Source organism: Limanda limanda, chromosome 5 (genome assembly GCF_963576545.1).
Source record: "Limanda limanda chromosome 5, fLimLim1.1, whole genome shotgun sequence".
Classification (NCBI taxonomy): domain Eukaryota; kingdom Metazoa; phylum Chordata; class Actinopteri; order Pleuronectiformes; family Pleuronectidae; genus Limanda; species Limanda limanda.
The window spans coordinates 7,320,734-7,345,694 of record NC_083640.1 but is presented as its reverse complement, the minus strand read 5'-3'; the positions used below and the strand labels follow the sequence as shown (position 1 = coordinate 7,345,694).

The 24,961-nt window shown below is 40.9% G+C and overlaps 1 protein-coding gene across 4 annotated transcripts in view; it reads left to right on the top strand.

Moving 5' to 3' along the window:
- Nucleotides 1–24,961, top strand: part of ncor2 (nuclear receptor corepressor 2) — an 85,391-nt gene that overhangs the window by 12,113 nt on the left and 48,317 nt on the right. For all 4 annotated transcript variants that reach the window (XM_061072113.1, XM_061072114.1, XM_061072112.1 and 1 more), the window contains exons 2-6: nucleotides 6,630–6,828; nucleotides 7,586–7,698; nucleotides 13,931–14,108; nucleotides 18,049–18,231; nucleotides 24,067–24,180. In XM_061072113.1, the coding sequence (XP_060928096.1) occupies nucleotides 6,721–6,828; nucleotides 7,586–7,698; nucleotides 13,931–14,108; nucleotides 18,049–18,231; nucleotides 24,067–24,180 (696 nt within the window). In that variant the 5' untranslated portion in view covers nucleotides 6,630–6,720. The remainder of the gene's footprint in view (nucleotides 1–6,629; nucleotides 6,829–7,585; nucleotides 7,699–13,930; nucleotides 14,109–18,048; nucleotides 18,232–24,066; nucleotides 24,181–24,961) is intronic.

Here is a 24,961-nt window from a genome sequence, read left to right as displayed (position 1 = left end):
TGCTGTTGAGATAATGTTTTTGTACTGTAAAAATCCAGAATTACAAATTACTGTGTAGTGTTTTGGCATTTAATTCAGCTTTTTGTCATTCATTCATTCCTTGATATCGACATCCGGATCATATTTCATTGTCTAACTGGTATATGAAGCAACAGCTCTAAAAGCACCCCCCAGGGGCTCTTTTCTGCTCTACATAGTTTTAATTGATAATAGTATTTTAAACACATATGGGGGCCTATATGTTTTGATTCTGAAGTTTGTAAATGTGGAGCCATGTCTGCCACTGCTACAGCCAAAGGTTATTTTACCATTGTTCACTTCTTAATGCAGCCTCCATTTTCAGTTTTTACAATCACCTGTATTGTTTTTACTGTCGTTAACATGATGGAAAGTGTTTTTCTGTCAGTTTCACAATGAAAGCTTAGACATGCTGTGGTTAAGGGAGATGATTGTACCTCTTCCCGTCAGACAAATTCCAGCTGTGTCAAAGTTAAATGCGTGTTCACACTTTTGTCACAGCATCTTCCGTTGCTGATTTAGTTTTTTTATTGTGGCCGCAGAGTTCCTGTATGAAAGTTGAGCGGTATGATGACATCAGTTGGGGGGTTTGGATGTTTTTTCCCCGTTTGGCACCAACAGCAATGAGGCCACCTGCCTCTCAGGAGCCGCACAAAGGCAATAATTCTATCACCTGCTGCTTTTTATGGCCGATCTCTTGTCACCTACCATTTGAATTTACTTCCCTGTCTGAACCCATTCTCTGTCTTGCTTATTTGTTCTGTAATGGTTGGAGAAATTTACCAGTTTGGATTCCAAGAGACTCCTCTGATAATAATAAATCACGTTTGACCGGCAAGATGAGGTTTGTTACATCACATGGTGTTGTTGCATTCTTGGTGCAGTCAATATATTAGCTTGTGATCATCTTGTCTGCTGTGTTTAAAGTTAAGCATATACCCAGAGTAAAATATCTTGCATTGCTAGTTGGCAGTGGAAAGGGCTTTGCAATAGAGTTTGGGACACTACTAGTGTTTTTAAAGGAGCTTTCAGTTATCCTCAGTCATCCTTCAGTCATTTAGCTCGGTTTTGGTTAGTTAAGTTATTACAGTGCTGTTATTAACACAGACCAAGAGGAGTGTATTATTAGTCTTAAGACTGAGTTTCTGAACAAAGTCAAGAAAAACATTATTCGCCGTCTAAAGGAAAATGCAACCCAGGAACTGGCTTCACTAACTGGCTTTGCATGGTACCCTGGATAATAGCAGTGTTATAGGGAGCCCCACTGATAGTTTTGATAAAAAAAAATGAGTGAGGTCACTTGGAAAAGGCTTAAGTGTTTCCATGGTGTCTGCCTTGAGGCGGATTGAACTTGTTTCTGCACCCTGACCCTCGAAAAGCTCATGGGGCCCCAATACTGAAGCTTCAGTGGATTAAGTGCGAGAACTTTGTTTCGTTGTTAAGAAGTTTGGGTGGATAGGAAGGGAGGCTAAGTGTGAGAGTAGAGCAATTCGTTATTGGAGATGAGGGTTGAAACCAATGCAGAAGCTCCCTCAAGAATTCATAGTAAGGCTGCTTAAAGACTAAATAAACATTGATCGAAAAAGGCCTCTGGTTCCCATCTAAAATTGTGAAGTTGTTACATTAATTTTACAAGATGTTGGGGTACAAATAGCAAGTGACTGTGTGTGTATCTTAAAATTTGAACTGGACCACCCACACTGTAAGTAAATATTTGAAAATCAGCTTGAAAGCGAGTGCTTACATGCAGGAATAGTGTTAGGGAGCACTTCGGTGTTGAGGGTGAGTGAGTGAAAGAGTAAGCTAGCGAGAGCCTGCTTGTCCGGGGCCCTTCGGTAATGAGGCTCCAGGCAGATAAATCCTTATGAGACCTGACAGGGTGCCACATTCCTAGGCTGAGAGTCCCAGCAGCCCCCCTCCCCTGAGCAGAAAGTCTCCAGGGCACTGCTTTATAGACTTCTGATGTTGTTCCCAGACCAAGCTTTATGCCCATTACAGTGCACTCATCTGCTTTCTCACAACAGCTCCATGCCTCTGAATGTAGCCACCATCTCTTTTGGCCGTCATAGTAATTGCAGGAGTCTTTTCCTTGACAGCTCAATTCTGTAATGTGTTTTTTCCCAGTGTATTAATACTGGCAAAATATTCTATGGACATGCAGTTTACAGTGCGTTATTGCTGTTACAGTGATTGATCACACGCGTTCTATCAAGGTCAAAGCCATGCTATTAAGGCTCTTATCAGAAAATATGTTACAAGCTGTTGATTCTCTCATTATCCCTACCAAGTCAGACCAGACAGGGATCTGATTAACTGTTTATGTCAGTGGAATTAAACTGTTGTTTGAAGTCAGCCTCCTGCTCTCCTTGGCAGGCTGGACGCCGTCTGTGTTCTCCGTGCTAGTATTTCCATAGCCATTCCTAAAATGGAGAGGGAGGGCGGGGGTGGGTGGGGGATAAGAGGATGAAATGTTGGCTTGCACCTCTGAAGGCTGAGGCCCACTCTACTCTATGGAGAAGACGAAAGCAAAAGAGAGGGGAGAAAGGAAAGCACGCTAGCGTGAGGTGACCGAGTTCATTCGCAGTGTTGGCAGCGAGCCAGTGACTTGCCTGTGGGTGTCTGTAGCCGTGCCAGTGCATGTGTTGAGCCTCTCGTCTGGAAGGCCCCATTCGCCTCAGAGTTTATGTCAAAGCTCGCTCATTGTGTTGGCCCTCTCATCTTGATTCAGGTTTTTTGTCCTCTGCAGATCTTGTGACTGAGTTCAGATTTGTTTTCCTCCTTCTCAGGGGAATCTCTGCGGACTGGACTGTCATCAAAGAGATGTGTCCACAGGATGGCTTATCTCACCCTCTCTTTGTCTCGCTGGCCTCCTTTTTTTCTGCCCTTTGTCGAGCATATTTGTATTCTGTGTCAATATCGTGACTTTTTCCTCATCTAGTATTTCACCAGCTTTTTTGACCTACTCAAGGACTTCAGCACTCCCCTTTGTGTGCTGTGTTTATCCAGGTTTGGCAGACCAAAAAATGAGCACTACAGCACCATTTTCTTGAAAATATTGAAAGCCACAGTTTAGACTTCTTGACACAAAGGCAGAGTCTAGTTGCTGTGAGACTTTGAGCAGTGTTTTCCTTCCCAGTGGCCTCTCTGAGCCCATGTTTACAGAGCTCCTCTGTTCCTTAAAAGCAGAGCCATGTTCAGCCTTTCATAACAGAGCCCTTTGCGTAACTGAAATCAAGTGACACTTTGTGTTTGTCACAGTCGAGCAGCAAGGAACAGGAGCTTGCAGATAGTGCCTGTTTTTGTTCAGAAAAAGAGTCAAAACTAGAATGAGAAGATCGAGACTGGCACCATAAGTTATCCTGTGCCAACGATTTAGGCACATCCTATAAAAAGGGCTTGTTTATTAGCGGTTGCAGAGGTTTTAACTCGGATCCAAGTCTAGGCTGGGAAACTTTTTAAAGCTAACTAATAGTAGGGTCAGGAACCTCAATTCTGTGACCATTCTCTGGCTAATATGTTTTGACGACTGATTTGAGTTCTTTACACCTTTTTTATAAAAAGTTTAGCCCCCATGTCCCTCGCAAAAATGTCGGCATTTTTCGCTAGAGGGCCGAATCAAAAAAGGCAGCGGGCACCATCTTGTAAAAGTAACTTTTTTACCAGAGCACCTAGAATAATGTATGAGGACACTTTTTGTGGTAAATTGACCATAAAGATTGTGATTCTGACATCATTTTGACATTAAGACATCCTGTTGACCCCAAAATCCAAGATGGCCACCATCCGGGAGAGCAAAAATGTAAAGTTTTATACACAAATCAGCCCCCAGGTCTCCAGGAGATGGGTGATGTATGGCCTTTATACATTACTTATTATGGAAGGACAAAAACAAAGAATATCAGAAATAAGTTTTATTAAATAACTGTAACTTAAGAAAGGAACGAAAAACACTTGAAACATGGCAATAAGAAATCATTGTACCCCAATAATTTTACCTTTTGGTCATTAAAAAAGACATACAATTGTTAATATACAGGATGCTTTCATGTTGTTAAATGCTACACATTATTCTAACAATGTAACTGGTGAATAATAAGGACATTGATATATAAGATTAGTCCAAATCAGAGCATTCTGCCTCACTAGAATGTAAATCACCACTATCCGATGAATCCCATCGCCTACTCTGTACATCATAATTTTTCTTTTCATCACAATCATACTTGCTCTCATCTTCCTCGCTGTCTTCAACTGGCCTTGATGCAGGTAGATGAGTTGGAAGAGCAGGTCGTGTGTAGCGGACAGGGCGACAATGACCATCCAGCAACTCCCATCCATGTCCGATTGGCAAGGGGTGGTGCTTCAGGGAGGGATGGCGTACTAGATATGCCAAGTAGTTGGCATGGAGGCAACTGGGGCCATCAGTGGAGATAGTTGACCCAGCTTGTAAGCCAATGTTACACAGCTTAAAGATCACCTTTGTCTTAGAGTTTGACCAAAGAAATATTTTTTAGGTTTAAATTAATATTGATTGTGTAACAGAATCAAACATGCCCTTTGGGCGATATCATCTCAATAATAATTTGATGAATTGTATCAAGGAAACAGTTGTTACTCATTATAATCACTAGCAGTTATTCATGTGTTCATCTAAATGTCCCTAATTTGGAAACTATGTTGTGTCAAATCTCATTCATAGTCATCTTGATATAAAATATGTGTGTATAAGTTTGGCTCAGTGGTGGTGGCTTTTCCATTCAATTACCAAAATTCAGTACACTCAGAGCACTTTGCTGCCCTGTCAAGATTTTGTTCTGTGCCATGTCGAGAGCCCGTATTTCTGCCACCGTGCCTCTTGTGTGCCTCACACACTGCTGAAACAGGAGCTGTGGGAGAGAGGCATCATTAGTCAGTGGCTCATAGAAATGGCAGGAGTCCTAATTTCTCTGTTGGCAGGAGTCACAGGGACACATATCACGAGTATTAGTCCAGCCACTACTACTATCACAGGCTTTTTGGACTGCCTGACAGTAGAACAGTAGTAGTACAGACCGGAAATTAATTTTTTTCTGGACTTTAAAAGTCACATTTATATTCCCATTGATGTTTGAGGCGGGGAAATATTTGGTTTAAAGTATCAGAATATTTTTTATGTAGATCCATATCAAAATAAAGTTCAAGGGTCATATTTACTCAAGGATTGAATCTTACCAAGGTCGCATAGAGGTTTGTTATTGTTCAATACTTTACTTTAACCAATAACTAGACACTCCACATTTACTTATACACTGGTGGTATTGGTACTGACAGTTGTGAGACAGTAGTGACTGAAAAGGCAGACAGTAGTGACTGCTGCATGAGTTTAGACTAATGTGCTGTCAGTTTGAGATTGCAAATTGCACTGGCTGGTGTCATTTCAAATAAAATAAAAGTTGTTGTATGTTTCATCGGCACAGTCTTTATACATATTTTGCGACAGATCACTCTGCTATCTATCCAGCTGTAAAAATCCACAATATTTTGAAATTTTTAAAAATAGGTTTGGGCTTTATAAGTGTCACTTAAGAAATCATATTTTCATAGCCTAATACAGTCATTGTATTAGATGAGGATAGAACCAAGTAAAGAACAGATTTTGTTACATTGTTATATTTATTGTAGATGACTCGCTTTGTGTGAGCCAGTGCTGATTTGCTCTTTAGCAACACTCGGGTGACATCTGTATTTGTCTAATAGAGTCTGTAGTTGTCACTTGTATGGACGATGGGACGGTTGGAAGGCTGTGTAAGGTTTACAAACTTTGATTGTGTTATTTAACTTGATTGGTAATTAGATGTCAGTCAAAATATGCCATAGGGTTTTTTGACAAGAGATTAATGAAAAAGCGTCATAAAAAATTGATAATAATGAAGATGAAAGATGATTTTCTATCCTCACATATCATTATATTGCAACGCCTTACCTCAAAGTCATGTATTGTACGTGTGCTGTTATCTGAAGTAATAGGATATTAAAGAATACAAATCTGCTGAGGGTTTATGAGGGAATGCTGCAGCTAAGTGCGTGTCTCTTTTTGCTAACCTTGTTATTCGTGATCAATATATGACAAGCTCCTTGTAGACGAGGACACTCTATGAGCATCATGTCATCTGGAATTAAAGTGACTGCCTGACTCAAGGCCTACATCTCTATCTGTCATTGAGTTATTTATGTTGCCTCTAAAGCCCCATTAAACTCTTGAGTATTTTTGGTTTACCAGCTAGCTGCTTGATTTGGCTGGTCTCTGTCTGTGAGCCCTCAGTGTGAGGACAGTGGGCCATTCAGTAAGTAGAGAAGGAGGGGCTCAGTCTAGCAGGTGCAGGCGCTCTTTACTCCTTTACTAGGAGCTGTGGAGGGGGGAGCAGCTGTGGTCAGGAGGTGATGACATTCTGATATCCGGAGCAGACAGACACACACTTTCATCTCACACTACTCTGGAAGTTTTGGCTGTAAAACATCAAATTGTTTCTGAGCAAAAGTTATGACTGTGTTATTCATGGTTTTACTCAGGTTTAAAAGTGCACAGGTTCAATATGATGTTGCTAATGGCTTGTGTTGTTTTTTCTCCACAGGTTTTAGGCTAAAAGAAGCAGCCGATAATGCAGGACATTTGCTCGTTAGCCACACCCACTTCCTGCTTGTAGAGGAAGCGGCTGTGCCAAGATGTCCTCTCATTCCCAGTCTGTGCCGCCAGGCCGGAGGGCTGGACTGGACACACGGCACCTCCCCAACCCTGCCTCTCTACCACTGCAGCTGCAACGGGCACACACGGTAAGGGGCCTGGCACATGATGCGTTTATTGGCACCACCTGTGGCGCCTCAACATTTTATAGATTTTACTGTAGTTGCTGCTTGGTCTTTCCCTGCTTGATAGATGTTTAGTAAACATGGTATTACCCTGAACCGTTGGAGAGGGTCTGACCCCAGGGGCCCCTAGTGGTGTTTTTTCCAACAGAAACATTCCCAGGTTACAATGTAGTGCACACAGAATCCTCATTAGATGCTTGAGTTGAAAGTTCATGTTGTCATCATGGAGTCACCTTGAGGCTTTCCATTCTTTTCACCCACATCGCCTAATTATCAAGATTATGTTCGTCTATGTATTGCGGACAAAGCTGTCTGTGCTTCAAAGAAGAGGCCTCAAGGTGATGCTGTAGTTCATTCTCTGACCTTTAGTGATTTTTTTTCTGTTCTTGTATGGCGGGAAAATGAGGCTTACCCCCCAAAGGATCCCCACAGCTGCACATGTAGTTAATCCTACCCCTCCTTCTTGTCATCACATTGAGGAGGAGATGAGGGTTGACGGGCTGTGTCCCACAAACCCCCGGTCGACAGAGGTGCAAGTTTACAGTAACTGTATGTGTTACCCCAGAGAAATGAGAGAAGGAAAGGAAATGACTGGATATTACAGAGGAAACAACCTGGGCAATGTAGGACTTTTATTAGTTTTTTTCTAATCCAGGGGGCGTTACATCATTCTTAAAGAGAAGAACCATTGCTGATACTATTTTTATTGTTTGTGTTCCAGGAAGTGGGAATGGTCGACTACCACTCTCATGCCAGGGACTACGGTTCCCACCTGTCCCAGCCCCATCGCCGTCGGCCATCCTTGCTTTCAGAATTTCAACCTGGGAATGAGAGGTAGGTTCACTATGCTCATATATATTATAGCATATAGATTCCTCATGCTTTTTTATTACCGACTGTACTGGACACGACGTAATATTTTACAGTGCAAAGTAACACTGAACAAAATCACAACCGGAGGCTGTTAATCATGACTCATTACTCAAACCTTTGCTCGGTTTCGTAAATTGGGGCTTTGTAGATGTAAGATGCAACACCAGCTGTTAACCTCTTTCATCTTTTTAATTTAGTTTTTTGCCTGATGGTGCTACAGGCAAAAGCCTCTTCTGCAACATCTGAGTTTGTTTTGAGGAGTTGAGTACGCGTGCGACTCTCCTTAAACTCTCTCCGTTCTCTTTGACATGATTCTTGTCTAGGTGGTAAAAGAAGTTAGCGGTGTTTCAGACATGTTTTGGGGACATGTCAGCAGCATGATTTACAAAGTTTGGTGTTCTGCTCCCTCTGTCTTTTTCATACCAAGACTTTTAAAGTTTCATTAAAATGGATATACACCAGACTGATACAATTACTGTAACTTTAACTGAAAAACGTGCACCATTACTTTATTATATATCCTATTCAACATCCTTCACTGCTGATGATGTTATTTTTAATATCATACAATTTTCAGATACGAGATGCATGATGCGGTATTCACTGTTCTGCTGAAAGCACTCAGATGAAAATGTTACTATGGCCCCATTTAATGTGCTTGTCCTTGAGTCTTGATGACTTCGGGACAAAGCATGCTCAGGCTGTATTTTTATGCAGTATTATTCTACTAAAGCCTATCTGCCTGTTAACCCTCCCCCAGTGTAATCCTTATGTAATTGGCTTCCGCAAGCCGTTTCTCTGTAATGTTGTGCTAAACGGCTCTGCAGGGCAATGGAGCTTGCAGAGTTTTGCCATCTTCAAAAGACCAAGAGTAAGTCAGGCAAAGCATTGTATGAATAGTACTCTCTCCCTGGAGACTCAGGTTTTGTAACCACCAAAAGTTGTTTATTATTTATATACTCAAGCTTTTTTTGAGGATGAGTCTTGAGGAGTACTTATTAATAATATATGTGCTAGCCATGCATTTTGAATGAGGATTTGCAGAGGATAAGTCACAAGAATATTTTTTTCTCTCCAGTTTAATCTCATGGCAGATTTTCTTGCATATGTGAAAAAAATATAGATTTCAAGAGGGCGATTTTTACTAGAAGTCTCCTAGCAGATACTTGTTACTTGAACAGTACGTTGGCTCTGGAATGGGGGCCGTCTTTCAAGATGTGTCAAATTATTTGTATGTCTGGAACGCAATGGAGTTGCAGCAGCAGACAGCAGATGGTAGAATGAGTCGGTAGTGGTGTGTGTCGCTGATGCGTGTTGTGTCCGTGTCTCTAAGTATCAATCAAATGGGATTATGAACAGAGCTGTGTACCAGGCACTGTTTAATGGTTAGCTTAGCCTAGCACACATTGTGGGAACACTGGGTCATAAACACCACGCTGTTCAGCTGCAATCCACTAGCTCCTGATTTCCTGACACCTTTCATTCAATCACAGCAGCTTTCGCTCTCACTCAGTCACTCTCCATAATATCTGTTTCTCCAAGACGGCTGCCATGTGGGGCATCAACAGCAGAACATTGGAGTTGTTTTTCACTAGATGAAAAAAACAAAACCCATCAAATCAAAAAAAGAAGAGAGTAGCGGTTAGCCCACGTTTCATTGTGGAGACTGAAATAAACGGCTACTTTTGATGGTAGGCGATTGTGGGTGGGGAGGCTTTCAATTGAATCAGGCCTTGAGCATTCCTATAGATGGCTTAGAATCCAATCTAAAGCCCTTATTCTGCAAGTCTGAATAGTGTAATTCTGGCCTTGGCAATCCTTCAATCTATTCTCCTCTGAAATACGTGCTTGTCTTTTCACAAGTCTCAGTAATTCTGCACACCACGTCCACATTTATAGAATGCTCGGGGTTGTTCACATTCTGACAGTCAATGTGACAATAGTATAGCCTTGTGCTTTCCTTAAAGAATGGCTTTATCTCTTCTTCAGTGAGACAGATCTATGCACCCTTCTTCCGCTCTGTAACTGTATTTGACTTAAGGCAAGAGGAATATGTGCCATTTAGTTATTGCTCCAAGTGTACCCTAATTACAGGTCAGAAAACCACAACAGTATAATCATCGGTGAGCCACTGTGCTGGTTGTTTGTTTCATCCTCCTCTTTACTCCAGGCGATATCTCAGCCACTCCGCCTCTTCCCATCTGTCTGAGATCAGCCAGGCTACTTGACAACGGGAATGAATACATTTTATTGCAAGAATAACGAGATATAGAAACCACTTTTGCCCAGAACCAAGAAGAAACAATAATACCAAATTAATGTTCACTATATGTGAATATTGCCATATATCAGTTATGAATTAGTGTTCTAAATGGGTATAAACGTAGCACAGTGTGTTTTGTTTATAGGCCTTGATAAGTATACATATAAGTGCAAAAAGGATTCGAACTGTTATACCTAATTTACCTAAAAATGTATTTACTGCTGTTTTACAAGGTTCCATTTATTTGTATACTTGTCGTTATTATTAGGTTTTGTGCATTATTTCCACACATGCATTTTTTGGTGTCATTTTTAATTATTTCTAAATGACAAAGGACCTAGCCACATACAAGGTTGTGGTTTCAAACTCTTCCTTACGCAACAAATTTTAATAATTGTTTATTATGGTTCTATTGCCCAGCCCTACTTTATAATTTTTCAGACTTTCAGTAATTCATGCATCCTTGATTTGAATGTGAGTTTTGTGTTTACCATGTGAACACAGGTGGTGGACTCCATCTACTGTCCCTTCCCTCCTCTGCTCTCTATCAGTTTCAGTCGTCCAAGCTGTGGTGCAGTTAGCCTTGCTTCACTCTCTCTCTGTTAGCGGTCCCTGCCCCGCACACAGCTGTGCTGAGCTGCTCCTCTAGGGAGCGAAAGAGAGATTGGCAGCCGATGCACTTTCACTGTAGCAGGCGTCTATCAGCACACAAGATCCCCGTTCTTGTCGTAATGGGGCCCAAGCCAGTAAGATAGCGATGGAGCTGTTGTGGACAGTTGTGTTGTGTGTTTTGTTTGCCCCCTACCCTCACGCTCCACCCCCCTCTCCCTCTACACACATCTCTTTCTCTCATCCTCCAGACAAATCCTCCCCGGGGATCAGCTTATTCTGCACGCTCACAAGAGGGAGAGGAGAAAGAAAGAGGGAGAAAAGGGTGGGGGTGGGGATGAGGGGGGGGCTGGAGCTTGATGATGTGATTATGTAAGTGCCAGGCCTCTATGGAGATGAGGAAGTGTGTGACTGAATGAGTCAGAAAAATGTGTTCCGGTAGGGGGCCGTTACACACCAGCTTGATATCAATTTTGGCCCTCTCTTTTTTGAGGTACTATTCAGGCAATTGCACAGATAAACATCCACAATCAGTTTCTGTCCTTGACACCCCAAGACACTGTTCAACATGCAGAATCTGTCTCACTTATTACATAACTGAACTGACTTATCTCTCCCTTGTGATAACCTCTGGTGTAGTCACAGGATGGTCCCCATTGTTACGCCACCCCACCAGCACCCTGCGAGACAGAGACAGGCTCCATGTTCTCTGGCACATGGAAAACCACACACTAGGCCATTGTGGGCCTGGACCAGCAATTATGGTTGTGTTTTCCCTCTTCTCTTAAGAAGCCACTTCCATTTTGACACTGGCAGCGAAGTTGCTCACATTCTGGCATGTGCCTCCAGGGCAAACAGGAGAAAACTCCTCTCTTAGAAAGAACAGAGAGCCATTTACAAGTGAGCTAATAAAATTTCCCACATCTAAGTAGTGGATGCAGTTAACATTCGGAAGCTATCATTTGACTACACGCTAAGAGCCTGCTCTGTTGGTGTACTCCATATTGATGCTGGGTATTCCCCCCAAATGTACGAATAGGAGTGGGTAGTACGGGCAAAAGTTATATAAAAAACGTTTTTGGACTGGAGCACGAGTGATCATGCCAAAGAAAATTTGGTTCATTAAAATATAGAGCTGATGCGCGAATCAACGTCATCGATTAAGTTGATACGTCCACTTCGGAGGCTTGTGTCTACACGTCGTATGGAAGGTGGCAGCGCACAGCCAAAGAATGGACTCGGCTGAAGAGAAAGCTGAAGCGACAAAAATCGCACTAGATACATGTTCTTACGATCAAAAGGCCGTCCGAACCGGACCCTGACTATACGGACGCTTTTATTAGATTGTGACGGAACGATTCTATATTAACATCTCATACCGTAGTCTTATTTAAACCTGCACAGCTTTTTCAGAGTTTACTTCTCTCACTGAACAATAGAAGGTGGGAAAAAAGAGAAGATGATTAAATAAATATAAGTGACACACATTCCTTATATATTTTTTGATGAATTGATTATTATATTAAGTGAGCAATAAAAAAGAATCGTTAGATTAATCGAAAAATTTGTCGTTAGATTAATCGATTAAAAAAAGTGCAGCCCTATTACAAAACTATGGCAGAAAAATACAAGTATGGTGGGCCACCACAGTCAGTTATGCTTCACCTTCTTACTGTGAATGCACAATGCATATGTTGTACTTTTGTTGTCTGTATTTATTTAAATTATATAGCGATGATTTTTTATTAAAATAAAATACTAGCACCACACTTAAAGCAGTTCATAACCAGATCAAAGTACAGTATAATTGTTGGCAATCCCTGCCATCTACATCAGTTCTAGTTTTAGGCTGCTGTTTGGGGAGTGTCATAGCTTTCATATTTTACACCTTTTAGCTTTGTGTGTGTGGCTTTTGACCACCGGGCATTGCCTGCAAAGCCCCACACAAGAGCAGCTCCTCCATATGCTGTGATATTTAAAACTAGTAAATGGTAGTGCTACAGTGAGTCATTTTTTCCAGTATTCTTGCTTCCCTTTCTTTCCACTTTGCGCGATTCAATAACCCATTACATGTGCCCAATTTGCAGAAAAATAGTCTTCAGTGATTACTTTATGATGATGATGATATTTTGAACCAAAGCGAGCTTGCGTTGGTGTGTAGCCTTTAACTTATCAGTAAAGATTTAGGTCAGGATGATCTCAGGCTCTAGCAGTCATTTTATGCTTTTGTGCAAATGTGTCTTTGTGTAGTTAAATGTATCATAAATGAATAGGATTTAAATTGAACACAGTGTTCACACAAAGCAAGCACCAAGACTCATCTCTTGCTCAGAAGACCAGTATTGTCTAAATGTTACTGATGTCTTCACACCCCATATTATTTAACCTGGGGTATCAGTTTGATTTGACACAACACCTTATTGATTTTATTATGTTTACCCATTTATTTGATTGATTTTCTCATTCAGTTGGATCCACATTTCACTTGAATGTTTGTCTTGCTACTGAGGTATAGTCCAACATTTTGGGCAAAAGATCACAGCAGTCCAATTTCCACACTTCATACATGGTCCTTATCTGTCATTTAGGTTTTTTCTCATCCAACAGTACCAGATTTGGCAAAATTTTCATTAATTTTAACTGGAATTAATTAACCTTAGCAACAGGTACACCTTAGTTTTACTTTAATTTTAGCTGAATATTAGATACTGTATTGTATATATGTTATATACAATATAGCCTAGCTAACATATAGCCCTGCTAACATTTGTGCGCTAACACACCTACAGTTAGTTAACATGTATGACTATTGGAAGAATTGTGGGAGCCGGTGGCGATACTGATATTAGGGAGTAAAACAAATTGTGTGTGTATACATGTATTTTTTGCAAAAATAATTTGGGCAAGGATTCCAAAAATATAAATTTAAAGTTGTGATAGTCTCCATATTTTACAGGTAAACTATAGACGTGGTTATAAATGAAATATATTCAAATAAAACACAAATACAACCAAATATATAAAACTTAAAAAATGAAAAGAAAAACTTATGTAAAATGTAAACTAAAATGCACTTTCCTGCAATGTTTATTCTGTAGAAATACACGTTTTCACATCGGCACACAGGAAACAGTGCAGATACAGATTTTTCTTTCAAAAGGTTCCATTCTACCCTTTTTTGTTGTATTGACCAACTGAGGATCATCATCAGTAGTTACATCAGAAAGCAAAAACACGTCTTGTCACCAAACCATATTAATAACCGCAGTAGCTTTCTCTACCTTTCTCTAATCTGAGACATTTGTGTTTTTTCTGTTGCAGAGGACAAGAGCAGCATATCCGCTATGAACACATATACCTGCAAGATCCCGGGACCCACTCAGAGTTGGAGTATGTGGAAGTCAAAAGGCCTCGTCTAGAGATGGGACCTGAGTCAATGATGAGAAGCTCGTCCCACCGGCAACCAATGCCTATGGGAGGGGCAGAGGACATGGCAAAGGTCAGTAGAACGTTTGAGATATTTTCATTCAAGATGGTCAACAAGAAAACGACAAAATCCTAACTGTAGAGTAAGAAAATTGATTTGTTCAAATATATTTTATTTAACAAAGTTGTCTATTATCATAATAATAATAAAAAAAATGTAAATCCTAGCAATACACTAGTGTTTTATAAGTGCCTCAATGGGATACACATGCACAGGAAGATTTTGAAAAATGAAGATTCATAAAGTGGATTCTTCTTTTCAAAAAAGCTGTGACTGCATTCTCAAGATCCTGTGTTTTTCTTTTTTGGCTGAATCTCACCGGGCTCCCTCAGAGCCACAGAGGATGTTATTAAAGATGCTGCACCAGAAGTCATGAAGGAGATTCTGTATCATAGGAGCTGGTGCTCTGTTCGCAGCAGTGGGAAGACTAAGGGAGTTGTGAAACAGCAATTTATAAATAATGGAGCTGACCTAGATTTCAAAAGACAGAGGAAGAAAGTGTGTGAACTGCACAGCAAAACGAGTTGCTCGCAGCGTAGATCTGCTGGTGGGGAGGTGTTCCTGACATTGCACAGAGTGCTTTAGACTGCCAGGGGAGGCAGGCAGCCAAAGAGTGGTAAATAGATACAGCAATAACAGAGGGTAGAGGGAAAAAAACGCTTACTTCTAAGCTAGCAGGCAAATTTTCAGGAATGCCAGTAATTCCCCTCAGTGCAGCGAGGACTGTACTAAACCCGTTATATAAGTCACGTCAGATGCAATCACTGCATGGAACAAGTGCATCCAATGATAGTGGGACAGAAGGGGAGATGCAACTGAAAAAGAGGCAAAGGGCAATTGTAGAGAGGCACAGATAAAGGGGGGAAAAGACAGGGAGGGACAAAGAAACAAAGGAGAGTGAGTAGGCTAGTAGTATTAGACAAAGCTGAGGCGTGCATCATGACTCACATGGACAGTGAGTCAGAGGAGGACAAAAGCTACACTTTGCTACTGTATGCCCTACTACGCCACAGTCATGGTTAAACAAGTGAATGAGAAGAAGATACTTTATAAGTGTATTCACAAAATGTCCATGCATACCATATTTGCCATAAATGGTTTAAAGAGTGAGCAGTGTTGTTGTTCTTGGAATATTTATGCTAGTGAGAAAAATCTAAAAGTGACAAACTACAGCAAAACAGTAACAATGGTCAAACGTGCCGATATGGCCTTTCTGAAAGACTAAATTAGTGATCAGGTGGTCTGATATGCAGCCGCTGTCAATATTAGGTTGTCACAGATCTTTTGGTATCAGCGTGTATGTAGGTAACAAGTTAGTTGACTTTGTTTTGCAGCGCTTTCACCTGAGTCATGATTGATCAGGCCCAATCAGGAAGCTCATGTGGGGGGCTGCACATCCAGACTAAAACACAACCCCAGAGTTTTCAAACGTAAACAGGGTCAGAAGTGTTACAAAGGTTTTACAGGCTCAAAAACTCTGGAATGGGTACATGTCTGGTGTAAGCGTAGAAAAGGAATCTGTTAAAAGTTAAATAATTTATGTAATCACGATAAAAGTGGCAGTTTTCCACATTCAGGGGAGTGTTGGCATATGAACAATGTACAAACAGGGTAGCGGCAACATAAGTCTGAAAAGTTTCTTGGATTTTAAATTTTTTATTTAGCCTTGAATGTCAACTTCGTTTGGGCAGTTAAAGCCTTTAACTCCATATTGCATTTTTTATTGCTCTTGTTTTGTTTCCCTTTTTGTAATGACGTTCAACTGAGAGATCTAAGGAACTCTTACTTCAGCCTCAGTTTGCTTAGTGCACCTGCTGCAGTGGACTTAATGTCCAAGCCAGTGCGACATCTACCATATAGAATGTCGAAAACAGGATGTTTATGTTTCCATGTTGTCTAGAACGCAAACATTTTAAGACTGCGTGCGTGATCCTACAGGCTGGTGCTTAGTAAACAGAACAGACCTCCCTTATAACTCCAGGAGATAATAAAAAAAATAACATGACGCATGCACAGCCGGAGACATCATGCAGAGGAATGTTTCTAAATGTGCCAGGCTTTTCGAGGTCATATAAGCTATAAGCTGTGCCGGGCCAAGGGCTTAACAGTTGGCCTGTGACCTTTTAGCACGATGTCACTGGTGTAGTTGATGTTAATTTGCTGCTGCACTGTTATCACAATCAAAGGACGATGTAGGGCACAAGACCAGATGGAAGTCTGATTTTCACTTGATAGTTTTGTACCAAACGTGATGTGTAATAACATAACATTGAATTAACTCCCAGAGACATGTCTGGCATGCTGAGCTGTAACACAGGATTAGAAGAGTGGTGCGTTTGACAAGATCATGTCATTCAATAACCCGATCTCTTTTTTTTCCTTTTTTTTTATGTGTGTTGATTTTTATTGTGACTAAATGGCTTTGGCAGTGTTGTGGTTCTTCATCGACGACAGCCCTCAAACATCCTCTGGCATTGACCTTTTCAAATCACTGCAGGTCTACAGGGATGTAACGCAGCCTGCCTAGTCCAGATTAGTCCATTTACATAACCCTCATTTCAGACGTTTAAAAATAACACAAAACCAACCCCAAGCAGGCTCACACATGTATTAATTTATGGAGGATGTAATTGGAGAATCATGGTCACATACAGAACATACTAAAACAGGAACATACCCAGTGAAACATGGGTCACGCTGCTGTAATTAAATATCCCATTAGATAGCTGATGCATTTCGGTCAAAGTGTTCCATCTCTTTTGCTCTTCACACGAACTGTTTAACTGTGGGCAATCAAAGTTTGCTCTAACCTGAGTGGTCAAACTAGACTAGAAAACCAGAAGGCTACAGACCCCACAATATTGTCCCTCGCCTACAGATACTGCATAATCACATGCTTGGCTAGGGTGCCAAAGTCTGTTTCGTAACTTATACAGTCTACAGAATGTGTGTGAAAAGGCTACTTTACTTTCTGATCTAATGAAGTAAACTAAAAGATCTGATTTATGAGGACAAGTAAGGAGAAAGTACTGTTTCTCAAGTTATAAATGAAATTAACTTGACATTAAATCCCTTTAGACACAGTTTTTTTGTTTGAGGTTTGACTGGCCTTGATCCTCTGTAGTTGTTTATCGGCACCTGCCTGGAAAAATCCTGCTGAATGACAGTGCACAGGGAGGACACCGACTTAGGAGTACTGTACTTGAAAGATCAGTTGTTGAATGAATTACTTCTCTCTTCTCTTTTATAAGTACAGCTGCTCATTTGATAAGCCACACTGTGTACTGCTTGACTGACAGACACACACCGATTTCAGTTTCCAACCAGAAGGCATGGCTAATAAGCACCTCCTGAATATGATGAACACACACTTGACACCACCCTTAAGATTTTGCCTCTACACCCTGAGAGTATTTCACATTTCAAAAAAAAGTCTCCAAAGCAGAGCCACCTGCCAGTGTTCTGGTGCATACTCTTAGCCAAGGGAGGCTGTGACCTCATATTCCTTAATGTGGTCTAGTGACACTGAGACACTGGCTTTCATTACCCAGAGGACTTAATTACTGGTGTGTGTTACCTTCCCAAGTGGATACACAGACTTTGTTTGGATGATTTCATACAGAGGAATGTTCAGCACTTGTATTTAGAGGAAGACAAGAAATGGAAGTGTGAAAGTTCATTCTTCTGGTCTTTATGATCTGTAGGATGTAAGACACCTTATATTGACTTGTTATCTGCAATCTCTTCAATCCAAACCTTATGTAGACTTGTCCTGCTATGTTACCATTTCTTTTAGAAATATTCTTCTGTCCTCTCCCTTTGATTTAAATGAACTAAATTAAATGTGTTTTACTTTTTCTAGATTATAAGATTGAAAAATACTGTGTACGATAATAGAATATAACATTTTAACACCAAACCATGTACAATTTTCTCTGTTTCTCATCCGTAGGAGCGTGGAAATGCCATGGGGAAGCTGGAACCTATCTCCCCCGTGAGCCCAGTCCACATGGACCCTGACTTGGATCTTCTGCCGGCTCGCTTCTCTAAGGAGGAGCTCATCCAGAACATGGATCGCGTGGACAGGGAGATCACGATGGTGGAGCAGCAGATCAGCAAACTGCGCAAGAAACAGGTCAGCACACCTGAAATTCGATTATAGATTATAATGGCTAGGTTTGGGTTTAGAGAGAGCAGACTGAAATTTGCCTGTTCTGTCTAGCATCACATCCTGGGCTCATCCTGTCCTGCCATAAACACCCTTTGCGTATTTCTGCCACTTGGTGGGTATGCAGTATGAAGTTTTGGGCTGTCCTAGACCAGGGGTCGGCAACCTTTACTATCAATAAAGCCATTTTGCCTCCTCTTCCGCCAAATAGAATTTGCCTGGAGCCGCAAAACATATTTGATAACGCAGCTTATAAAGTTTTACATAAAGTTATACTCAGAGTTGTGTTAGTTCACACTTAAAATGAACTAGTTCAAAAGCTCAGTTCATTGAGATGAAAATGAACTAGTTCACGTTCATAGTTTATTTGAAAATTTTTTAACTAAGTTCACGGTTCCAATACTGACCTATTTCATGATTGTTTGTTGCATTTGTTATTGGGATGATTTATCTGACAAACTTACGATATTGTGTTTAGTTATTAATCGATGATGTCGGATCAGATCTGCGTGTCGCTCCGCTCATTTTAACACCGAGTCCTGACTGTGACTCGTGTTGTACTGAGCACAATATGTGGACGAGTCATTTTTCATGATGTTTAAATGCAGCCTCATAAACTCTGGAGCGAATTAAACAAACACTTAAGGACTTAATGTAATGATCAGGTCCTGATAACTATTGATCAGTGTTTATTAGTTAACGCGAGAGCAGAGTAGACACAGAAACTCCAGCTGGGTACAAACCTCTTTATATACAGTCTATGGAACAAACCAACTGCAGCTTCTGCAGCCTATTATCTCACTGGGTGTGTCACTCTGAGCAAGTGAGTGGGTGCGGGGGGCGGAGCCCTGGGGCCTGTTGATATGTCACAGTTTGTAGGCACAATACGAGTAGTTATATTGTTGTATTACAACTATAACACTTAATAAATGTTTTAGAGGGAACATTTGGGCCAGAGTTATTTTTGGAAACTAGATTATGTAACACCAATTTGTCTAAATCCTGAAAAGAGAACAAATATTGAGCCATAAAACCGGAGATTATCTTTTTATTTTTCCGTCACCTTATCAGAAGAATGTAAAAGGTGCGTACAGCTTGGCATGCAGTTGAGAGTGACCCAACCTTTTTGAAGTGTGTCATAGGGGAGTTTCAGGAACTTAGAGGTTATTTGTGAACAACCCATAAAACAATATGATAGCTGACAGTGTGATGTAATTCATATGCCTTCTGCACATATTTTTAGCAGGCTTGCAGATTTGACTTAAACCACTACCCGGTAAATAAGTAGTTATTTTTCAAGCCTATGGAGGAGCTGGCATCCTTGTAAATTTTTGATTATAGTCTCAGCGTTTCAATTGTTTGATATCTTCATGTGCAGTGTTCCAGTGCTCCCTGCCAGGCTACAGTTGACATTGGTGCAGTAAAGTATTAAAACTGAATTTGACGTTATAATCGCTGCATTCAAGCTTAAAGCTGTTTGTTGCTCACTGTACCATATATACACACACTCTTCCAGGCAGCTGCATTCCCTCTTTTCTACTCCCTCTCTGTAGCTTTTTATTTAAGAGAAAAGTAGGTTAAAAATATATAAGGCTATAAATAACTGCTTCCCCAGGGGGAGGAGGAGGAGGATTATGATGGAATTTTTTTTTTGACTTGACTGCTAAACCACTCGTATTCCTGCCACACTGTCTCCTCGTTGGCAGCCTGCCATGTTTACTGGATGGTTGAGCTCTCTCACGCAGGCCCCTCCTGCAACATGGATGCCATTACACCGTTCATTACACTTAATTATGGAGAAAAAAAACATGTAGCATTAGGGAAGTGTATTGATGAAAGATGCATGCATTGTTTTTTTTAATTTATTTCTGGTCTCATTGATGCCTTTTATCTAATTGGTTGGACTATTTTTCCATACTATTTCTATTTAGACCACAGCCGCTTGGGGTAGCACTGGTTTCACAGACTGACAGCTCAGAGTTTTACTGCCCATTGATTTGATGAGCTCAAAGTCCTGATTATAATAAGCTTTAACATCTTTGTAGGAGATGGGCACGAAAAATAATGATTAGGCATAAGCTTGATTAGTTTGCCTCGCGTTCGATTAACTTCCTTTTCCAAGATAACCTGAAGAAGCTACAAGTAATACAATATGCAGATAGCATCATTACACCTGCTGAAATAGATGCGTGTTGAATACAAGTCAGTAGCCTCCTACCTGAATGTATTTTACATTGCTTTGTTATAATGGAAACATTTCTAGGTGTTTTTGCCTAATTGCAAAAAGAACCAAAATAAGATCAGATGTGATCGTTGGGGTTGAAACTGCTGAATAATTGAGAAGATTCTCTGCTACTTCCAAGCATGAATCAAGTGTTTTTTATAGATATTATTTTACAGCCCCCCCCCCCCCCCCCCCTGTTCAAGCATTAAAACATCTGGAGTAATTAAGTGGCATGGTAAAACTTATTTGTGTGAGTTGTGGCTGAGTTGGTGGACGGGCGGGGGGTTAGGGCTGAGGTTACCACCAGCCTGTATCATGTCAGCCAAGCCCAGGATGACTGGTTTATTTTATTTAACTCTGTGGTGGGTTTGGAAAGGGAAGGGGGTCTCTATGGGAATGTCTGTGTTTCCCTCACCAGATGCTTATCCAGGCCTATCATGGCACACGATGATCCATCTTGCTCTGCTCTCATGTGGAGCCTCTAGAGGCTTTCTTTTCCCCCTCTGAAGCCCCTGACTGGAGATGAGAAGTAGGAGAGGGCGGGAGGGAGTAGCAAAACACACATCAGCGACACTAGGCCCGGGCCTCTAGACAGCTAGTTACAGCTTGATACTTCTGTGTCCAATGTATAGCTTGCACAACACAGAGACTGTATTTTCCGGCAAAACATATTGTCAAAGATTACTTAAAATTTGTACTATGCAGGCTTGAGTTAGTAAGTTTATTTTGATATAGTTGTGTACCATTTTTAAACTTCATAAAATGAATAGTGACCAAAAAGCAGTTGCTTAAAGTGGTTACACTATATGTACATTTTTCCTATTGCTACATGGCTGACATCAGAACTAACAGCTGTTTACTTACCAATCTAGCTGAAATAGAGAAATGTGAGTTCACCATCAAATATCCTTTGCTCACCAAGAGGTGTCTCTAGCAATGGAAATCAACCCTTTTTTGCTTCTTTTTCACCTATTTGGTTACATTGAAGTTACCCAGCTAGTCTCAGTGCGGCTGGCCTGTCATGTCACAGTCTCTTTCTGGTTAATCATAGCGTTTACTCTGCCCTTAAAAAGTAGCACTGCTCACACAGCATATTATAACTTACTGTAACAAACAACAAAAATATATAGACAAAGATCATGTTCTTGACCAGTATAAAATGACTTATTTGTGATATAGATATGAACTAAAAAGGTAGATATATTTTTTAATTCACATGTTTGTTGAGCCTTTGGTTATAATTATTGCCTTTTTAATTTCAATATGCATAAAATAATCAATAAAAATCAGGGGTCGTTAACCAAAATTATAAAAATGCTCAACGCAGCGGGAGGGTTCTCCTCTCAGGCGTATTCACAACAGCAAAAATCTTCCGCAGGATTCAGGAAAAGGGTGGTGCAGCCGTTTTGTTTACATCACACCAACACCGGCTGTTATCACCACAAACTCTATTGACATCTTTGTCAGTTTCATCTATGTGTGTGGCTCCACTTTTTCATCCGGAGATTCTTTGTTTAATTTCTAGAATTTGTCGTGTTAGAGGCGTCATCAACACACCCACATGTACGCGGTGAATCCTGCGGAGGATCTAATGACTTCTTTACGACTGTATGTGTTGAAGATGCCACTCTCTGAGTCACGATAGAAAATGTATAAATAATTTAGATGTTTAAATAAGTTGTCTCATTAACACCTGCCATTATCACAGGCGGAAAGAAGTTGCTACGTCCACATGCTGCTTATTGACACAGTTAGATGTGGTATGATTAATGATGCTGACGGGTCCAATTATGGCTTCTCATTATGTGGATAGACTGTGCGGTAAGACAGTCATAACTCTCCCCTGCTTATTGCTAGAATTTACACTTGGCTTATTCTGATACGTCAACAAGTGATTTTGCTCCTGTGCTCTTCACTTATCACTCACATGTAGAACTGATGTTTATATTCACCTGCTGAATTCATATATTAAGAAAAAAACTGGGCGTCGCTTCTTCTGAAACAATAATCTGCAGTCGAACTTCTCTTCTGTCCACAGGAATGTGTGTGCGTGTCTGTGTACGCTCGTCACTGTTAGTTCTCAATCATTGGTGTTGGATCGCAACACTGATTTCCTGGCTATGGGCGTCACATTATGTCTCGTCTTGTGTAGCAGGTGAACTGTGTGCGCACAAAATGTTGGACTTTGTTTCTATTATACTTGTAAACTCTCGAGCGAATCAAACAAGCACAAAGTAAGCTTCAGTACAGTTGAGATCCTTAATATTCTAATTAGAGGAGGGAGGACATACGGCAGGGTGATGTGGCACGGTACCAGGTACCTGGGCTACTGCAATAAAAATGAATTCAGCGGAAACCAGACAGTTCCTGACTGCACACATTTAAATGTCAGTTTCTATACATTTTCGGTTAATTTTGCAGCCATATATTCTATGTACTATTCAGCTACTTCATGACAGTTAAACCAGCTCGAAAGGATGACTGATGGACAGATACACACTAATTTAACTGTTGGTAGTTAAACATTTTAGTTGAAAGGTCTCAATCAGGCTCCTTATAACTTTCTTTGGCACCCCCCTAAATGCTTACCTAATAACCCATTAGCGATAGTAGGTACTTCAAGAAACTAAATTAGGAAAAAGATGTAAGCCAAACATATTTTTGTTTTGTGAGATGAACAAAATGGTACTTGCCATGAGTAGTCTGGTACAACCACAGGCTGTACTCAGATTGACCATTCAATAACTTATCTCTTACCTGCCTCTTTCACTTCTCGTTCCTCTCTTCTTCTATCCTTCTCACCATCTGCAGTTTGCCAGGCTGCAGTGTTTTAGATCTATCTATATTTGGTTGTTCATCCCTCTCCTTACATCTTTTTCTATTCCAGGTAGCATCATGCTCACGTGTAACTAACCTGCATCCTATAATATTCTTACATCCTCTAGCTCTCTTCAAAAATTAAAAGGAACTCTGATAACAGTTGTACTTGCATCATGAGATCCCCAGGCAACTGAGGTTGACTCATATTTCAGGACAAGCCACTTACAGGCTCGCCAAACACAATGGAATATGATTTCTGAATGAACATTTTGGAGTTATTTAAAACCGTTCTTTTGGCATGGCTGCCCAACAGGTCTTTACAGTTATTGTGGAAACACTGCGGCCTTCTTAAGTCTTCACGTCATGTTTGATTGAAAGCCAGGATGACGCATAATTTAGAGGAACAGTGCTGTTTTCCCGTATTTGTCTGGTGTTTATGTTCCTGCATGTCCCTCTCTAAATGTGTCTCTCTCTCTCTAAATTGTCTCCCTCTCATTGGATGTTCCAGCCACACAGCAGGCATTGACTTTGTTTACAGACTGCTGTGGTAACTCTTTGATTTACTAGGCCCTGGGGAGTTAATAGCTATTACAGCTAATAGGACAGTTAGTCTTGTCTCTGCTGGAGAGTTGGGGGAGGGAGGGTTGGTCTAACGCACACTCTTAAACCTCATAACAGGAACTGGTGAGCCACAGGTCTTCCTGGTAGATCTGAGCCCTTTAAGTGTTAACCGTCATTTGTGTGTATGTGTATTACAGCACCAGCTGGAGGAGGAGGCTGCAAAGCCTCTTGAGCCAGAGCGGCCCATTTCACCGCCACCCAGTGAGGCCAAGCACCGCAGCCTGGTGCAGATCATCTACGATGAGAACAGGGTCAGTATACCTCACACACATGCACATAAACACATTCACACATACAGACACATACCCTGGTGACTCACCTCTTAAGGCATAATGACCTTGAATGTGGAAGAGTGAATGGAAGAGTGAGAGGGTGGGATACTTTGCCCCTGTGGTTCAGTGCTGTTTCCCTAAACTGAAGAAAGATAATAAATTAAACAAATACTCTTGTATAGAATATTGTCTTGCCTGTGTGACATGGTTATTCGGTTATCAGAAAATGGCGACTAGCAAGTGTTGGAAATTACCTGGCACCTATAAAGTAAACTAGATTACCCAACAGGTGCAGCTTTTGAACAAACCACAAAGTCCTGAGGTCGACCATGAGAAGAGCCCCATGTTGTCTTCTTCTTTCATAATGTTTCATAAACAACATAGTCAAAGTGTGGATTTCTCTTTTATCACGTATGTGTTATAGCAGCATGCTTTCAAGAAGAAAAAAGCAGGGCAGTTGAGAGGTCATATGATGGGAAATGTGAAGTTGGATTTAAGTCACAGCTATCATTGCATGCAGCAGTTCTCTGCAGAGGATTACCTTTTCAATGAAGGGATTCTCAGTGCTCTCAGTCCCCCTAGTGGAGGAATGCCATCTCCTATTTTATTGGAATTGGCATTTAAAGTAGGGAACTCCTCTCACACTGCATCCCAGCCCAGATCTAACCTCTTTGAACAAACTCCCTACGGGAAACCAGGAGCAAAGGTAAAACTTCACAGTTCAGATGTAAGGCACTCTTTTCTAACACGTTCAAGGGAA